Source organism: Falco cherrug, chromosome 6, assembly GCF_023634085.1.
Source record: "Falco cherrug isolate bFalChe1 chromosome 6, bFalChe1.pri, whole genome shotgun sequence".
In the NCBI taxonomy this organism is placed as follows: domain Eukaryota; kingdom Metazoa; phylum Chordata; class Aves; order Falconiformes; family Falconidae; genus Falco; species Falco cherrug.
The window spans coordinates 83,198,769-83,217,657 of NC_073702.1; the positions used below are offsets into that span (position 1 = coordinate 83,198,769).

Below are 18,889 nucleotides of genomic sequence, written 5' to 3' on the forward strand. Positions count from 1 at the left end.
CTTGTCCTACCCTTGTTACTTGGGTGAAGAGACAACACCCATGTGCCCACAACCTCCTTTCAAGTAGTAGTAGAAAGAGATGAGGTCCCCCCTGAGCCCCCTCCTCTCCAGGCCAACCCCCCCAGGTCCCTCAGCCACCCCTCACAAGGCTGGTGCCCCAGCCCCTGCCCCAGCCCCCTGCCCGGCTCTGGACACGCTCCAGCCCCTCCACGTCCCCCTGCAGTGAGGGGCCCAAAGCTGAACACAGGGGTCCAGGGGCGGCCTCGCCGGTGCCCAGCGCAGGGGGACGGGCACTGCCCTGGTCCTGCTGGCGACACTGTTTTGGATACAAATAGTTGGGGGTAAACCCCCTTCTTTCTTTTGGATTCTTTAAAAATGGTAACTAAAAAGATATAGAAGTTTAATTAGTGAAGTATAATAAATCCTGCTACAAAACAGCAGCCCGGTATTGCTATTGCATTTTAAAAACTCCTGCCTGCCACACTGGTTCTGCACACTTTGCATACAGTATAGCCAACTCTGAGAAGACACGCTTAAACAAATGGATATTTATATTGAATAGGTAAGTGCTTTGATTTGCTACATGTATGCGTCAGGGAAAATGAATATTATTTAAACCTGTTTAAGTGCTAACTTAAGGGATTTTCAGATTTGTACAAGAATATATGCAAAACATTTGCATAAAAACTTTTTACGTTTTTAAATGCTGTACCTGAAACTAAATGCAAGTAAGAAGATGCAGTAATACAAAATTCGGATATGGGTAATCAGGTTAAATTCGTAAGGATGTTTTGTATATTTCATTGATACTATGTGAACATTTGTTGATAATTTTAAGCTATTTCAAGCCACAGTAAATGTAGAGAATTACTAGTATTTGTGGAAGCACATCAGAACCTCAGCAATAAGTGGTAGCTCCATTATGATGGGCGTTTTGCAAACATAAAATAAAGGTATGATTTCCTCTCCAAAAAGCAACATGCACATGCATCTAAAGCGTAAATTTTTGAAAATATAAGGCTGAAGAAAGTATTTTGAAGATCCAGGAAAACATCCTGGCTGTGCCAATTTTCCAATCAAAGGAATATTTGAGAAGCCTTCTGAGAAGGCTTTGTGAAATGCATTGTCTTCAGTAACCCAAATACAAGTTTATCTTCAGGAGTTAATCAGGAAGCACAGAAGAGCTGACTTTTCAGTTTAAGGCAAGAAGTTAGAAACCAGCAACCTATATTTCACCTTCGGGTGTTCTTGGGGAGCTTAGATAGAAAATCTTAGCCTTTCTTCCTTCATTTCCTCCTATAGAATATGAAGAATCTTGGCCAGCCTTTGCGTAGTAGTTTTTAAAATTTATTTTAAGATTATTTTTATTTATATTTGTTTATTTATTTAACTGATTTGGGGTTTTTTGCACACTGTTTAAAGTGTGCCTGGAGTGTGCTGACTGCTGAAAGGAGAGCGCTCTGGGAAAGTGAACAAACTCGGCTGCTGGGAGGTGAAATGGAGAGGGAACTGAAAGTTCTAAGCTCCTTGGGTGCAGCACAAGCCTCCTTTTCCGTAGGGATCTGTATCTTCCCTAGAGAGGAATTCAGTCTGAAGCAAGGCAGCCTGTGAAAATGACTGGGTCAAGATTATTTATTGGAATGGTTTTATTGGAGATAACCACAAAGAAGCCATTTTCTTGCTAATAATTTGACATTTAGAATTTTATCCTTTTACCAACTAGTTGGTGGTACAACTTACTTGAAAATATTTTTGCCAGTAGTTAAAAACTATGTTTTATTTTAAAAAACCAAATGTTTCCTTATGAACTTTCTTAGGTGGAGTGGCAGCCACATTAGATGGGGACAGCCATTCAGACTAAGGCATATAACAACAGGAAAATATTTAAGTCTCCTGGATGACAAGAGTCTTCTTCTTACAGACAAAGAGAAAGCAGATGTAAAATCTACGGCATTCTGTTTTCGGTCTTCCAAGGTATGGAATCAGTGCAGCATTAATATAACCAGTAGTAATTCTAATCTCTTTTGTAAGCAAGATTTAGGTATTTCCTATTGCATTAAAATATACGGTAATAGTAAACATAATTATTCAATAACTTCTTTTTAGCATTTACTTTATATATTATAAATTATTTTTCTCTTTGGGAAGATAAGAAATGAATATATACCTGAAAACAAGTATATCGACTTTTGCACTCTGGTAACGTAGAAATACTTCAATATTTTAGGACAATGCAGTGCAACTGTATTGGGGAATTCCTGTTGCAATTACTATAGATCTTAACAGTTATTCTCCATTGAAGCAAGGAGGATGAAATAATTAATTAATTGATTCTCAAGAATTATTATTCAGCAGGGGTTACTCCAAAAAGAATGGAACAATATACTGTGAGCTATTTTTACATGGATTATTTAGTAAAAAAAAATAATACTTGAAGGCAAGAATTGTTAGCAGTCCAGAGAGTATCTTTTGTTGATATGGAGAAGGTGCTTTGTCTGAATTTTCTTAATACCTTATACACATGCGTTTTGGAGATTAGAAAATACTCTAATTGAAGTTTCTTCCTTTGTTTTCTTCAACTTGAACTTGGAAGTCTTATTTGGAAGTATTTTTTAGAATTTCTATTTTGAAGTAGTTTTGTCCTACAAGTTAACATTTATTGATTTAGTTATCATTCAGTGACCAAACCTATTCTGTGCTGAGTACAGCAGAGATAAAAGTCTTTGAGGCATGTAGAAACATGTTATGGTAATTGATTCTTGAAGTAACATGAGAGTATCTTAGAAGGGGTCTATAAGCTAATCAGTAAATGACAGATACAATCTTACTGATATTCAAATACGGATTTTCAAAGAAATTGGAAGTTTGGAAGATTGTACTTAAAGTTAATTTTGTGGATATCAACATTCATTTTAGCTACAGACTTACTTGGAAGGAATTATGGAGATACCACAGGGGAGGAGTATGTGTTTTGCTCTTCATTGCTAAGGATGAGTCCAGTCTCCTGCTTAGGACTTCTTAAAGGAGTGTTGTGTTTCACTTTGTTAGGATACAGGCATTAAAAATTTTAAGATGACTTCTCTCTCTGGCAAAAAGCATTAAATAGATATTTCAAAATTATAGCAGCCCTAGAAAGGCTTCTGCAAATAAGGTAAGAAGCTTTAGAGGTCTTTTCCTCCAAGCATGTATGGACAAACCATCCAAAGTTTCACTCGTGATGTTGTGTGTAATTAGCCCAAAATAATTATTCCTGGATAAGTGGCAGCCCCTAATCTTCACTGTTGAATATAGATCATTAATAGCTGGGAGTATGCCAAGTTGCTAGGTCTTTCTTATAGCAATTTCATCCCTTTTTGCCACAGTCATAATTCTTCTTTCCACTACATGAAAAGTAGAGGAAGGAAGAATTATGAAGACCACACTTGTGCTATTAGATAAGCAAAGTCAGATATGGGGAAAGAATACCCTTATTTGCAGTGTTAAAGACTCAGTTCCCTCAGGTATGTGAGTAGATAATAATTTCCATTTCCAAATGAAAAGTAGCTTCAATGTTTGCAAGGAAAATACGGAAAATCTCTCCTGTGTAAATCTGAAGGTTCAGATGCAAATGTAAATGCTCAACATTTATTGTTTTTAACCTCATTATTTGCAGACACCTTTACTCATCATCTTAAACCCATTAGCTTGCCAGTGCTGCATTTTGAAAATAAACAGAAGAGAACAAGAAAGTTCAAGTTTTTTTATACAATGTCTTATATGAACCAGAATACTTTTTCAGATGTTCAAAGTAACACAGACACATACTTTTTTTTTCCCCGAAAACACAATATCTTGATACAGAATCAAACAGTTAGATCAGAATCTTCTTATGTGTTAAAATTCTTTAAATATCTCAGCAAAACAAAGAAATGTGAAAGGTTAAAAACATCACAAGCCAAACAGCACTCAGAAGAGATGGATATTCTGAAGAGCTAACAGTGTCTTCATTTTTGTCTGGGAATTGGGCTTTATGCTCTGGTTATTATGTATTACCCTAATACCTAGCATTAAATGAGAATTATATTAGCCTTTCCAACATCTGAAATTCAGAAAATTCTTTTTTTCTCTTTTGGAGTCTTGCTCTGCTCAGCACAGGATGTCCACAGGTATCTACAATTTATTCTGCAAACATACGTCTCTTTTATAGACTTGAATTTGTAGTGATTTACGTTCTGTGGATTTTTTTCTCACATTTGCTAAATATTGGTTCTTTTTGATAAAAAGCATTAGCTTAATCTCACTTTTCCACTGAAATAAGGTAATTTTACTGACTTAGAAATATTTATACATTCTGTACAAAGTCTGCTTTTTCTGTCCAGTCTTTACCAGTGGACAGAAGTACATCCATTTTAATAACATTTTATGGCCTGTATTTTTATATCTTCACCTGTTTCTTTATAAAATTTCATAGGAAATATAATAATATAATCTTAAAAAGCAGTCACAAATTAACTTCTTCCAGTCAGTGAGATCTGCTAGAAGGTCAACCCTGAAAGTATGCCACAGAAGGTACGGGTCAGGTCAGATGAAAACAGATAAAATTGAAAGAGCAAGCTTTAATCATGAGCATCAATTTTGGAATGTTATAAGGAATGAAACAGAGACATTGCAGTGAAATAACACGTATAAAGCAAGGCTTCAGAATAATTTTTTCCACATTAATCTAAAACCATTTATAATTGTTTTGTCCATTTGGGCCACAACAAATGTGGGAATATTTGCTTGTATTCTTGTATGCGTGGAATAAAAGCTGTTTATAAAGAGCACATCCTTCTGGATAGAATCTGGCACAATGTTCAATAAACTTGTTTGTTTCCAGTGCATTCTTGTAGCTTTGCATTACTGAGGTTGTTTACTGACTGTTGCAAAACCCAAAAATTTCTGCTTGTTCCAGTGTAATGAAGGAAGAGTTTTGGTCTTTTTTTTTTATTATTATTATTTTAGAAAAAGTTGGTGGTCTGAGAATAGGCCTAGACTGCAAATAAAACTGAAGCTTTTCTTTGTAAATATCCTGTAGGAAGAATTAGCAGGTGGTTATGTAGTGGCAGGTTATGGTAAGGATGTAGTGGGCTGGAAACTTGCATCATGTAGTGCCTATACCAATATGCAATTATCAAATGGTGACATGGTGATTTCTGATGGTTTTGGGATCCTGATTTTCACTGTTGAACTATTTTACAGTAGATAGGATTGATTCATTACATGTTCTTTCTCCACTGCCTGCTGTTTACTGGCATGAATCCAGCATTCCATTCAAATCTTCCACTTTATAAACAATTTGTGGTTTTTCTTCGATCCCTAAAAAAGGCTCAGTGTCTCAAAGCTTCCAAATGAATGCTCTGCTGCCCCTACACCATCCCCTAGCTTCCATTTCCCTCCTATGTTTAATCTAACTCTTATGCTTTCCTGGCTGCTGTGTTTATTCTGCAAAAAAGAGCTCAATTGAATGTGATTAAATCCAGTCTGGGCTCTAAACCTACACACAGAGTTGTCACTGGACTTACATAGGTGAGGGCAGAGATCTTGTCTGGCAAATTATTGGTGCTGCAATTTTTTACGCTAAGTAAATTTAACTTTAATTCTAATTTGAATGAAGATTTCAATATCAAACCCCTTCAATTTCTGTTACAGTCAGTGGTTTTTAAAGAAAGTACGGAATAGTATTTTAAATTAATAATCCCTCATGTTATTGACAGTGCTTTATGAGAAAATTTGTGAATTCATATATTCCTGTCTTAAGAATTAGTTGCTAGGAGGAAGAAAAGAAAATCTTACAATGTAGAAGCACAGTATGTTCACACAGGTTCACACTATCTTCTAGTTATGAAGATAATTCAGAAGACTGGAGCTTGAAATCAGGCTGTCATTTCTTCATGTGATGGCAGGACCTGATTTATTTTTTCCTGTAACATCGTTTGTGTGCAATGTCCTATTATAAGTAGCTTTTCAATTTCCAGCTATTACTACAACCACATTATTTGTGCTAGCTTTGAAAGAGTTGAATACAACATTTAGAGAAATGATATGAGCAAAATAATTAATTGATAAAAGAAGCACATAATAACTCGGTAATTGGCATCAGATGTATTTATAAATCAGTTATTAAAATCTTGTCCACTGATACATGGTAATAAGAATTTCAGCACTTAAGGAATCGGGCATTTACAAGATAGTGAAATTAATGTCTGTATCCAGAAACAGTTTACTAATTTGAATTTATCAATATATTATATCTGGAAGTGTAACGTTATGAAAGGTATCAATTTCATCTCGGTAATTTTATTTTTTTACTTTTTATTTAAGTGCTTCAAAATGCATTTATAATTGTAGGACGAGAATCTAGTTACGTGACATTTGCCTTTACTTAATAAATGCTTTTAAAAATCCTTTAATAAATTAGAGATTGTTTTCTGCTCATATAAAAACCCCAGTCTTTGTCATCTTTCACTGTGAAGCTGTCTCCCCAGATGGTCAAGGCACACGTGGATGGTGTAATCATTCTATTCTTTCCTGTGTGTAGTAGGACAGGACATGTAGAAGTTTTTGTCTCGTTATTCCTAACGTTACTCTGAGGAACTGAACGAAGTGACTTGTCCTCTATTGCTGATGAGTACGAGCAGAGAAGGTTGAAGCTGTGCTTGGTTAAGGGGATCACCTTGCACCCTGAATTCGCACAAGTGATTTTTTTGAGCAGTGGTGAAAATTAAGCTGCTTCTTACAGGGCACGTGTGAGCATCTATAGAAGCAGAATCCAGGGAGTTACTGCACCAGTCCCTGAGAAGTTTTGGGCATAATTACATTAACATCCTTCCTACAGTTAACGAGATACATACTGATCCTTTGAAACAAGTGTTTTTTCATACTTACCTTTGGATTTACCAGCTAGTGCAGCAGGTGAGGTATATCAGCTGGTCAAACCACATACTTTTGGAGAGGTTAAATGGATGATTTGCCGTGAACCAGGACATGTGGGCTGTTTGGCTTACAAATGGATGTCTTTGGGGAAGGCATTGGTTCTTAGAAGAGGTAGATATTGGGCAACACCTCAAATTACAGTTACAAATTAGAGTATTTGGATACTAAATTTCCTCTCCTGAAACAGCTGCTGTTTGTATAGGACACCAGCTGGACTGATAACATGGTCGTGCCCTTCTGCTTTTACAGCATGTCAACAGGCTGGTCACAAACATGCAGAAATGGATTTATTTATATTTTTTTTTCCCTCAGGAAATGCTAAGCCCATTGCTGGGCAGTGATAGGCAGTGGTAGGTTAAAGGCCATTTCTCCGTGACAGAAACTGTAGGGAGGTACTCATCTTTTCCAGGCTGGAAAAAAACCCAGAATCCCCATGAAAAAGTTTCTGGAGGTTAATGCCTGGTTCACGTAGGGAATTCAATGTATTTGGTGGTGTTTTGTCAGCTTTTATGTTTCAGTAATGACATGTACTGTCAGTTATGATCCTAGTTCTTTCCTAGGCAGGTGAGGTGAATACGCCTGGCTCTCCTACTGTAATGAGCTAGGGTTCTGTGTCAATGGGATCTCTTTCTCCATCTTTCCCTAAATGTTTAACTTGAAGGTGACATTTCTGCCATTTTTAAATAATTTCATTAAAGAATGACCTCAAGTATTTTTTTAGGTCCTGTTCTAGACAGTTGCCTAGTATTTAATATTTTATGCAAATATTAACATGTTGGTTATTGTTCTTGTATAACTTTTTTTTCTTGTTCTTCCTCAGGAAAAGTTAGACATAGGGACAAGAAAAGAGGTGGATGGAATGGGAGCACCTGAAATAAAATACGGGGATTCAATATGCTTCATACAACACGTAGATACAGGCTTATGGCTCACATACCAGTCTGCTGATGCAAAGTCTGTAAGAATGGGGTCTGTGCAGCGGAAGGTGAGTGTAAATGGGACGGCATTTCCTTCAGTCACAGTCTTATAGGGCAGGGTTGGGGAATGAAAGGAACTACAGGAGAGAGCTAATTTCAGGGTTTCATTTTAAGCATGTATTTATTTCGTTGTGAAAGGTTGCTTTTTATTAGTCACATATTGAAAAACCACGTGATGTACTGAATTCTTAAACTGAAAAATAAAGTGCATATTAGCCTGTAGACGTTAACCCACAAATGTTGATAAATCAGGATATACTTGACGCCAAACTAAAATATTAGTAATAGCCTGTAGAATATGCTAAAAATCCTTTTTTCAGTGTGCTCTAGTTTGGATTGAGGAGGCTTTTAGTTCAAAGTCTTTTCTTTCCATGTTGTAAGCGTATTACCTTTTGGGCTGGAGTATTCAAGTCTTCAGTTCTGAGGGATTTCTTCTTTTATAGAACCACCATGACCAAGTGAAAAGATAACTCAGCGTAATAAAGTAGGAAAAAGATTCTTTTACAACTTCCCACATCTTCCAGAAGCAGTATTTGTGTTAGTGTTTTTTGTAGATGTTTAAATTTTCAGGAAATTATTTCTCAACAAGGAAAAAAAGTTTTACCCTTCTTTTATAAAATAAAATAAAATGCCATGTTTATCCACATTGTAGTATTTTCTATGACTCTTTTACATGCCAGAACTACAAACTAGAGCAGCATCTGTTATACTTGTAAGGCCATGCCTTATGATTTTATATGTATATATATATATGCATATGTATACACACACACAAGTAATTTGTATCGTGTGTGTGTATACACACATACATACTTTTCTATATACTTTATTTTTCTCTCTTTAGAATTCTTCTATATTTTCTATATGAAAATATTATATATTTAGGAAACAATGTTTACATACATGTGAAATTGTAGTGATTATAAGACTTAGTATAATAAGTATAATCACTGTAATAAATAATTCAAAATAAGATACATTATGGAATAGTTTAGTAATTTAAGAAATATAAATACTTTGTCTGTGTGTATGATTTTTTTTTAACCTAAAATAGTTTAAAATATTTATGTAATATTTATGTGAATAGCTTCAGAGCCATGATAACTAAATATGAAGAACTGTAAGTTATTGGTAGTGATTCAAGGCATAGTCAGAAAAGGCGGTTAGGAATATCCTTGAAAATCAGGACCAGTAAAGAATACCTGTTCTGATGTTGTCTGTACTTTAGGGATGTGTTGCTCTGTAAGGGAACTGTTTTTAAGGTTAAGAAATACAAACAAAAACCCTTAGACCTTTGATTATTTATTCTTCTTCAATAGACTATATTGTTTACAGAAGCTGTGGCTTTGAGATTATTATGGCAGTGAACCTGCTGGCTCAGTGCAAGTGTGTCCTTGGACATGAGGAAGTGAAATATGAGATTATCTGGTTATAATTAAAATTTCTTTTTGGTATGTGACTTCATCATCGTTTCCTAGCCTGCCTTAATATGTGAGTTTTCATACATCTCATTCGTAAATAATGTTTCATTTTGCAGTGACTGATTTTTATTTTTGTATTGCAGGCAATAATGCACCATGAAGGTCACATGGATGATGGTTTAACATTGTCCAGGTCTCAGAATGAAGAATCCCGTACAGCACGTGTCATCCGTAGTACAGTCTTCCTTTTCAACAGGTTTATAAGGTGTGCTTCTGAAATGATCTTTTCATCCCTTTTATTTTTTTTTCCACTTTTATTTTATTCGAAGTGTTATTAACACAACAATGAATGATCTAGCCCTCTTAAAAACCAGAGGAATACTGCTCAAACCAGACTTTATGCCAATTCTTTGTTTTATCAGCAGAGATTTACCTTGAGAGGTATTGGTCAGTTTCTTTTCGCTGTCTTCTAATATTACTTTATTGTACAACCTTGATTTAAATGCATAAACATATTAAAAATGCAAATCAACCATAAAAGAGAGACTTTTCCCTGCCAAAATTTGCTGTAAGTCATGTGGTGTATCATTTGGCTTTTTCTTTTCTAAGTATGGTTTTTAAAAGTGCTCTTCCTTGAAAAACCTGGAAAAAGGAGATAACCATGTAAGTACAAGCTTGTACAAGACACAAATGTACTGAAGAATTTCCTAGCCAAGAAGAAGTTTTTCTCAAAAGTTTTAATGACACCTTCTTTCTACCCTCCCACTACACTTTCCTTATTTGTTCCCTTTTGACGCTACTTGTTTAATATTTTGCAACATATAAATGTTTTATTTTATAGTATTTTAACCATTTAAAAATATTGCCAGATTTATTTAATTTGCATTTATCTTCCTATTCCAAATGTCCTCCTAAATAACACTGATAAAATGCTAATTCTCAAACATTTGTGACTTCAGTGATTGATGAGAGGCCCCTCTCATCAGTGTAACTGGCATTTGGAAAGGATTCTATGCGGTAAGACTATATGGAATGATAGCGATTTTATAGGAACTTATTTGTCACAAGAGAAGACAGTGTGGGAGATGTTGACCTGAAGCAACCATGCCCTAAATCAGTGCACAGCTGAAGACATAGACATGCCAAGTTTTTTCCAAAAATGTTTACCCAGGTACTTAAATAACAACAGAGAAAAACGCCTGTCAGGAGAATTGCCTACTGTATTATGTTTAAAAAACAAAAGAAATGCAAACCCTAGGTCACTTTGTACATAATACTTTTTCTTAGAAGCTTCTAAGAATGCCATAAAAGATAAGGACAGAGAAAGGCAATTTAATGATAAGGTTTCAGAAATCAAGGTACTAGTAAATTACAGTGCAGATTTTTGTGGAGTGCACAGGGAGTCCAAGGTAGTGTTTAAAAATTTAGTTTTGGCAGGACGTTATGCCAAGAAGATAAAGCTGAATTGGAGAGGATCAAAATTATTCTCATAAGTGCGTGTGCCAGTTCTCTCCCATGAAGTCAGTAGAAAACATACACTTCATATAACATATATTTAAAAAAATCATTAAAAAAATTGCACTTCAGATAACATGCGCACAATAAAAGTTAAGTTTTAAAGATAAATTTTGTAGCTATCTTCTTGAAACATTGCATTATTTATTCCAGAGGATTTTTATTCTTCAGTGGTAAATATTTGTACTGAGGTAATATTCTTTCCTAAATTTAGGTGGTTTCGAGCCCTAGTTCACCATTTGAGGTGAAAATAAAGTGATGTGCCAGTTTAAAAAAATAAGAAACAAACAAAACACTCCCAATCACACACCGCCCCCCCCCCCCGAAAAAAAAAAAAAAAACAAACCCAAAAAACACAACAAAACTTATCATTGTTGTCTACATCCAGCAAAAAGCGGACTATAAAACAGGGCTTCTGCTCCGTACTGTGGCCTGGAGAGGAATCCCGGGAGCAAGCAGGGCGGGAGGCAGTTCAGGAACGAGGGCTGGCACGGGTGGTGGTGGGTCAGGTTGCTGGGGGCTTTGGGTGCCTCCAACGAAAGATGTGAGTGCGATGAGCACGGAGCTGCTGCCCGCTGTGGGCATGGCGGGCTCCTCTGCCAGCTGGAGCTCCGTGGTCTGTCAGCATAAACGGGCACGGTGTAAACCTCTTTGCTACATAGCCGGGTTTCTCTCAGACATATGCTAGCAAAAAATTCTTTTTACAATTGCAGAATTGCGGATGAGTCACAAGAGAAAACATGAGTGTCAAATGAGCCCCCTCCTCCTGCTCTCCCCCGCTGTGTGCAGGGTGGGCCCTTGCCTTCAGGGCTGCTCCCCTCCCAGCGCTCCAGGGCCCTGGCTGGCTCCTGTGGAGTTTCAGGTTCCTCCACACCTTTCCCCTCCTCCCTGAGGATGGGCATTATGTTCGCAGGCCCTCAGCACCTCCCGTTTCTTTGCCCCTCATGGTTCTTCCTGCTTCTTCCAGAAGGTTCTGGCGGGCATCCTCCAGCCCCCAGCAGGGGTAGACCCGCCTTCCTGAGGGGAGCCAGGGAGCCGCGAGGGAAAGCCCTTGCCTTCCACTTGCTGCATGGCGCTGGTGAGGTCTCAGCTGCAACAACCGCGTTCTAAGAAAGATGAAGGAGGGTATAGCAGGGGTCCTGAGGGAAAGCACTGCTGGGAAAAATTGGAATATGGGGTTTGTTGGGGATTCAGCTAAGCAAAGGGCAGGTGCAGCATGGATGAGAACAGTCTGCTCCTGCTCTTCTAGGAAATGGTGGTCATAGATTACTGCAAATCCAAGTTGGAATTGTGTATTAGGGAAACAAAGAGGCTAAGGAAGTGCTGGCACAGTGGGTGTGGATGAGCTACATCTTCTGGCTTTGAAGGTGACTTGAGAACAGGTTAGAGACACACTTGAGAGCCTGGATGGTCTGGCTGGGCCCCCTGGCACTGTAGGCCTGGTTCTTGGACTTCCGTCTGTTCCAGCCTCATGATGCATTGAACTGGTTTACAGTATCTTCATCTTTTGGTCTGGCCTCTTGATACTGCTAAAAGTGTAGGTAGAATATTAAAATATGTTTTCTGCATTGCAATAAATTTTAAGAGAAACAACATTTTTGGTTCTTCCAGATCACGTTTGGGAAGGGAGGGGTGGATCATTAAGTGGAGAATGGGGCAGACATAAATAATTTTTGAGAAGTTACGTAGCTGTCAGAAAATGAATTGAGCTTTGGCATCTAAACAAACTTTGCTTTTAAACCAATAAAGAGTTTAAATGATAAAATAATTAATTTCCAAGACTCAGGAGACTTTGCATCTTCTTGTAGGGGCCTTGATGCTCTCAGCAAGAAAGCGAAGTCTTCCACCGTCGATTTGCCTATTGAGTCAGTCAATCTGAGCCTTCAGGACTTGATAGGCTACTTTCACCCCCCTGATGAACATTTGGAGCATGAAAACAAACAAAACAGGCTCCGAGCACTGAAGAATCGACAGAACCTCTTCCAGGAAGAGGTACTGCTCTCAGTTTTACTCCTGATTTTCCACCATGTTGTCTGCAAGTATTCTTTCACAGTGTCTGTAGTGTTGACATCTAATCTGGAGTATGTTTGTAGTGGTATTCTTGTTCTGTAAGAGGCAAACTCTTTGCTACATTTATCACTTTAGATCTGGTGGTTTTCCTGTATATTTAAAGAAATGCATTTTTTAAAAAAATCAGATATATTAATATGACCTTGTGCCTTGAATTCTAACCATAATTTACTCCTTATGTGTGAATTAGTTTCTTCCATTACAGTTTAATCTCTTGATGCAGAAAGATGTTTGATTTAATAAGCTTGATTTAAATATTTTGTTTAATATTGTCTTTTTTTTTCTGGTAGTGATAGCTGCCTGACTTAAGGCAGATACTTAATCAGATGGTTAAATGCCTTCCAGAATAGAAACTTGCCTAAAATTGTGTCTGGAATACTGTTTATTTTTTCTTTTATTTTGCCCATCCTAAAAGGTAATTTTTTATTCTCACGGTCAAAGAAACTTTTCTGTAGGAATTGCTTGACTCCACTTGTCTGACTCCAGGTATACTTGTATTTTGCATATCCTGCCTTTTATATTTTGTTTTCCTAGACTTCTGAAAACCTTATGTGTTTGCATCTAAACAGTACTGTTTTTTCCTCTGACAATCTGAGCCTTTTCATTTTTAGGGTATGATCAACCTTGTGCTTGAATGTATTGATCGCTTGAATGTATACAGCAGTGCAGCTCATTTTGCAGATGTAGCTGGGAAGGAAGCTGGAGAAGCATGGAAATCTATTTTGAATTCTTTGTATGAATTACTAGGTAAGGCATGTTATGGGGTACTTGGATTGTTTTAGTTCAAATTAATACTCAGATGAAAAGAAACACATACCTCTTTTAGTATAGAAGAATTTCTACTGAATTAGTATAGAAGAATTTCCACAATTTAGGATACAAATTAAACAAGACTTTTGCATTTCCAGGTCCTTGCTTATTCTTAAGAACAAAATACACTGAAAACACTCAAATAATGTGATTTTTCCTTATAATATTGATTATTATAAGTAACATGATTCTTACTTTAATTAAATGATTGATTAGTTTTTTCATATTAGCATATTGCTGATGTATCTTGTATGCTGGCCAGAAATGTAGGGACAAAATATGTGTGGCTATATCATTCCTGTGTTAAGGAGCCACAATATTGTGGTCAGTTTTGTAGGAGTCCGTGATTTTTCACACATCTGGCTGTAGAACTGCAGCATAAATCTAAAGTTTCTATGACCAAGACCCCTCTTTTTAGTTAGTAATGACCAGTGACTCCACCATTATGCTGGGATACAGCGTGCCATGGAAAGGTACGCTCTTTTAGATGCAGTATATCATGAAGTTCTTGTGCACCCTGCAGTCACTGACAAATGTCCTAATAGCTTCTATAGGTATCTAAGTGTTAGTTGGTGTGCTGGTCAAATTTATGTGTAGGTAGTAGCGTTTAATTGCCTGATTCGTTTGCTCAGCAATTTGAAATGCATGTGTGATTTATGTTCTATTATGACTCATTATTTAGAGTTATTAATCCACTACGATAGCTGCCTGCTGAGTTGTTAATTGTCTACAAAAGGAAATTTTACTCCCTGAGAGACCATTCTATCAGTTCCTTCCTCCTCTGTCATCAGGTTTTCTCAGTGCCATAAGTGTAAATAATAACATTAACACTGACCTTAAGTGGCTGAGGACAGTAACATGTCTCTGTCATTAAAGAGTCCTTTGTGCAGGCTGCGTCGCTGTGCCTATATGCTTGCTTTCTGTAACACACCAGCTCTTATGCGAGGGTCTGCTTGCCTTTAAACTTGTACGTTGGGCAAAAGCTTGGGTTTGGACAAACTCCTCATGCAGGATTGTTATCACTTTCCTGTAAAATATAAAGCATTTTAGTTATGATACTAAATCTCACTCCTGAAAAATTTAGTAATGAAAAGGTGTACAAGTAATGCGATGTTATACATCAGTTCCCTTAAAACTCCACAACTGAATGTTGAGTTTGTAAGATGAAGTGAGTCGAATGGTTAGGAAATGCCCAGATGAATGCAGTGTGTATATTGACTGTTTTGAGGGTATGCATTGTGAAACATAATCTCCTACTAGTTTTTCTATAGGACCCATTCCTTAATTTCATTTTAATTTATTAATGGTACTTAAAATACATAGCTTTGTCTTTGCTATTTGGTGTGAGGCACTGAAACTCATTTATTGTAAGCTTTTTAATTCATGTTTGGAAAACAAAGGTATTATCTTGGAGTTCTTCTGTGCCATTTCTGATTAGTAATCTGAATAATTGGAACTATTAATGAATGTTCTGTTGGAAAATCCTGTAATAAGGCAGATAGAAAGTATTATCTCCCATTCCATGCAGAGAACCAGATACAGAGAGAAATTTATGTAAAAAAGACTCTACCAGTGCTAATTCCCAAATTAAGAACTGTGAGATCTGAGCTTTTCTCAGAATATTCAGCAGTATTTCATGTGTACCAGGCATACTGAAAACTTGCATTCCTCCAAATTCAGAGGCACAGAAAATAAAATTTTAATGGCGTGCCTCACTTCACACAAACTTTCCTTACTACCCAACAGCAACGTGAGGCAGCTGAGGCAGGAGTTCTGTATATAGTACTGTTACAGAGCTTTTCCATCTTCTTATGCTCTTGAATAAAATAATACCTGTGGGGGAAAAGGATATCCAGCATAGAGGTGCTTCTGTCTGGCCCACTACTTTTTCTGTTGGAGAGAATAGAAGTTGACATAGTAAATATCACTGAGACAACCAGAAGCGCTCTCCCGTGATCTCTCAGAGCAAAGAAAGAGCTAGCTGAACAATGGCTGCTGTCACCTAACCACTGGTAGAAGGTGGTTCCTGTGGCTACGATTCTGATTGAGGAGTTGCTGAGATCTACCACCTCCAAGTAGTTGAAGATTGTAGTGTGATGCATATGCACAGGTTGCAAGAGTGACCAGAAGTGGCGTTTCCCAACATTAGATTGGTAGATTTTATGATCATTATAAGGTACTTCAAATATTTTTGGGTTTGATTTCCATGTTTTTTTTTTATAGTTGCAAACTAAATACACCATCTATACACCTCTCTTCCGTTCTGTAACTTGCAGCATAGTGACGAGTTAGCATATGGGCCTGAGACTTCATCTAAGAGTGGTTTGTAACAATGGCACATGTTGTCCTTTGTATTGTAGTTCTATATGCAAAACTGTTTCAGAGGTAGATTTTGCTGCTTTTGCTGGTGAATTTATATTTGATGACTCAGAAATTTTATGACTTGGGAACAAATTATATTGTAGGTTCTTGAATGGAGTGTCCAGATCCCCCCCCTGCCTCCCCCCCCCCCCCCCCCTTATGTTTTCCAAACTGGTATAGGCCTTTCTTGTGTTCATTTGCATGTTACAGCTCCATTCTCACTTATCTTTGCCAATGTCTGTCTTCCTTCAGACTCTATAGTCTGTTACAGAACTTCCTTCAGAACTCTATAGTCCGTTATAGAAAATGAAGAAAATGTTTCCTGCTGTTTTCACTTATTTCAATGAAGTTAAAAAAAAATCCATATAGCTTTGGCTATCTTCACACTTGCGAGCAACCAGATTGTTCAGTCTGAATTTTTTGCAGGTAGCTCAACCATTGGCAGGCAGAAAGAGTAGCAAATTTTCTCTCTTAACAGTTAAAATTCAGATAAAATGCAGGAAACTAAACTAAACTTTCACAGCGAAACTGATAGTAAATCGTAGCATGAGCTTCTCATCATAGCAGTGCTACTGTTATGTTACTCTCTCTGCTTATCTCTTTACTCACCCTAATGTCTGTATGATGCTTAAAAATGCGACATTGTGTAATGTGGATTTGTGGGGGTGTCTGCTTGTCCAAGCTTGAGATAAAAAGGTCATCTAAAAGGATCATTGGTAAAAAATTTACATCTTAATCTATCTTTCAGCTCATATATGGACACTAAGTAAAGTAAATCCTCTTTAGGCTTTTTTTTAAAGGTGTTTTTTTCATGTATACTGATGGTAGTTATTTAATTTATGAAGAATCAATTAAAGAAGTTATGACAGGAATTATGAACATTTAAAAGTATCCAGACTAGGTCCAGAGAGTTAATGTCTCAGTGAAATAAGCTGATGGCCTTTTAGAGTGCAGATGATGGAGTATGACAGTCTGTGGTTTGGTTATTCATAGATGCAGTGGGGAGGGGGGTATTGCAGTTTTTTGTAACAGTTTAGTTTATCTCTTGTTAAATTAAGCACAGCTCAAACTGGAGGAAGCAGTGGCTTGATTGCTGAATCATTTCTCTAAGTCTGAAATTTCCAGTGGACAAGGCCAGAAAATTCCTTCTGAAAGAGTCTACTTGTTCTGCTGTTTCCATGCACTTGTAGTGAGAACAGTGCACAAGCTTTTGGTGACTTCCCAGTCTTTATGTCCCTCCTGCTCCCTTATGTTACTTCCCTAACTGCGTTATCTTCTGGCAGCTAATGCTTAAGAAGCCTGGCTTTGATCTGCCTATAATGAATTTGTATGTTGCTCTGTTCTGAATAATGCTGGACCTGTACAGTAATTGCATGGCTGACAAATGGATATTGTTTGCTCAGTCTTGCTTCAGCAAACAGTATTTTGTTTTTGAGTCTGCACATAATAATAGTAAACTGTGATGCCAGAATTAATGGATTTTGTTACATCATTGACATTGTGATATATTTCACTGTGACAAGAATGGAGACATTTACAGACTTTGAGTTGATTGAGACCGGGTACTATGGCATATAAAAATCACAGACTAGCAGAATGGTTTGTGTTGCGAGGGACTTTTAAATATCATCTAATCCAACTAGCCTAATTGTAAAAAAAATGTTCCTTATATTCAATCTAAATCTACCCTCTTTCAATTTAAAATGAATGCCATATATCTACTAAGACATCTGTCCTTCATCTGTTACAAATACATACAATTGCTCTGAACTTGTATTTGATCCTTTTGTATCACAAAAGAATGCACAGGAGTATAAGTAAAGATGTGAATTCAATGTCTGACTCGCCACATCCTGGTTTTTGTTTCTTTAAAACTGGGTGTTAGTCTTGTCAGAGTAGTGAGAAATAAAAGAAGCAACTGTTAGATATTGTTTTTTGTTTTCAGTGTTAAGTGGCTGTGTACTTCATCTAATGCACAGCTTTAACCACTAAATATTGACCTTTCACAAACTTCTACTCAACTGCAGAAATGCAACCATCTGTATCTTATTAACTGTTAATGAAGTTAAATTAATTGATGTCATGTTAAGCAATGAACTGTTACTACTTTCCTTTAATGGTTATACCTGAAGCACAGTGAGATTATGTGGTTTGCCTATAATCAGTTTAAAAAAATCAGTTACAGAAACGGGTGTTTCTTAATTCTAATCTGTGTCTTTTAACAAGATGCTCCTCTTATGATTCCCAAGTATTTTCAAATAACTATGGTCATGATTAATTGACTATGTAAGGTTTCAGGGTATAGATTTTGTTATCATATAATACAGAAAGAGAAAGGGATTTTTTTGATTGTTAGGGGTTGGGTTTTGGTTTTGTTTGTTTAGTTTGTTGGGGGTTTTGGCTGTGAAGCAGTTGGATTGTGATCTCTCCCCTCATGACACAGAACTGTCAGTGCAGCGACTTGTTTGCAATTAACTTCCAGATTGCTTTTCCCCTTTGCAGATAAAATTTCATATCATATTTATGTCACAAGGCTGTAAGTTTAACCTTTTATAATTGAAACGGCATAAACGCACGGTTGCAATATAATGTAGTGGATTTCTGCAGTAATAAAACAGATTTTTAAGAGGCCATTGCCTCTTAGCAGGACCAGCAGTCTCTGCTGCTGAAAATAACCATAGAAATTTCAGGATGAAATAATTTGTTGGCAGAATTGGAAAAAGATCTTAAGAAAAGCAGTTTGCACTGTTGCACACACCAAACAGAAATGTTAATGCCTCG

General features: G+C 36.9%; 1 protein-coding gene across 4 annotated transcripts in view; it reads left to right on the forward strand.

The window, feature by feature from the left end:
* Positions 1-18,889, forward strand: part of RYR2 (ryanodine receptor 2) — a 434,547-nt gene that overhangs the window by 202,973 nt on the left and 212,685 nt on the right. For all 4 annotated transcript variants that reach the window (XM_055714670.1, XM_055714672.1, XM_055714671.1 and 1 more), the window contains exons 10-14: positions 1,818-1,974; positions 7,775-7,939; positions 9,496-9,617; positions 12,676-12,859; positions 13,549-13,684. In XM_055714670.1, the coding sequence (XP_055570645.1) occupies positions 1,818-1,974; positions 7,775-7,939; positions 9,496-9,617; positions 12,676-12,859; positions 13,549-13,684 (764 nt within the window). The remainder of the gene's footprint in view (positions 1-1,817; positions 1,975-7,774; positions 7,940-9,495; positions 9,618-12,675; positions 12,860-13,548; positions 13,685-18,889) is intronic.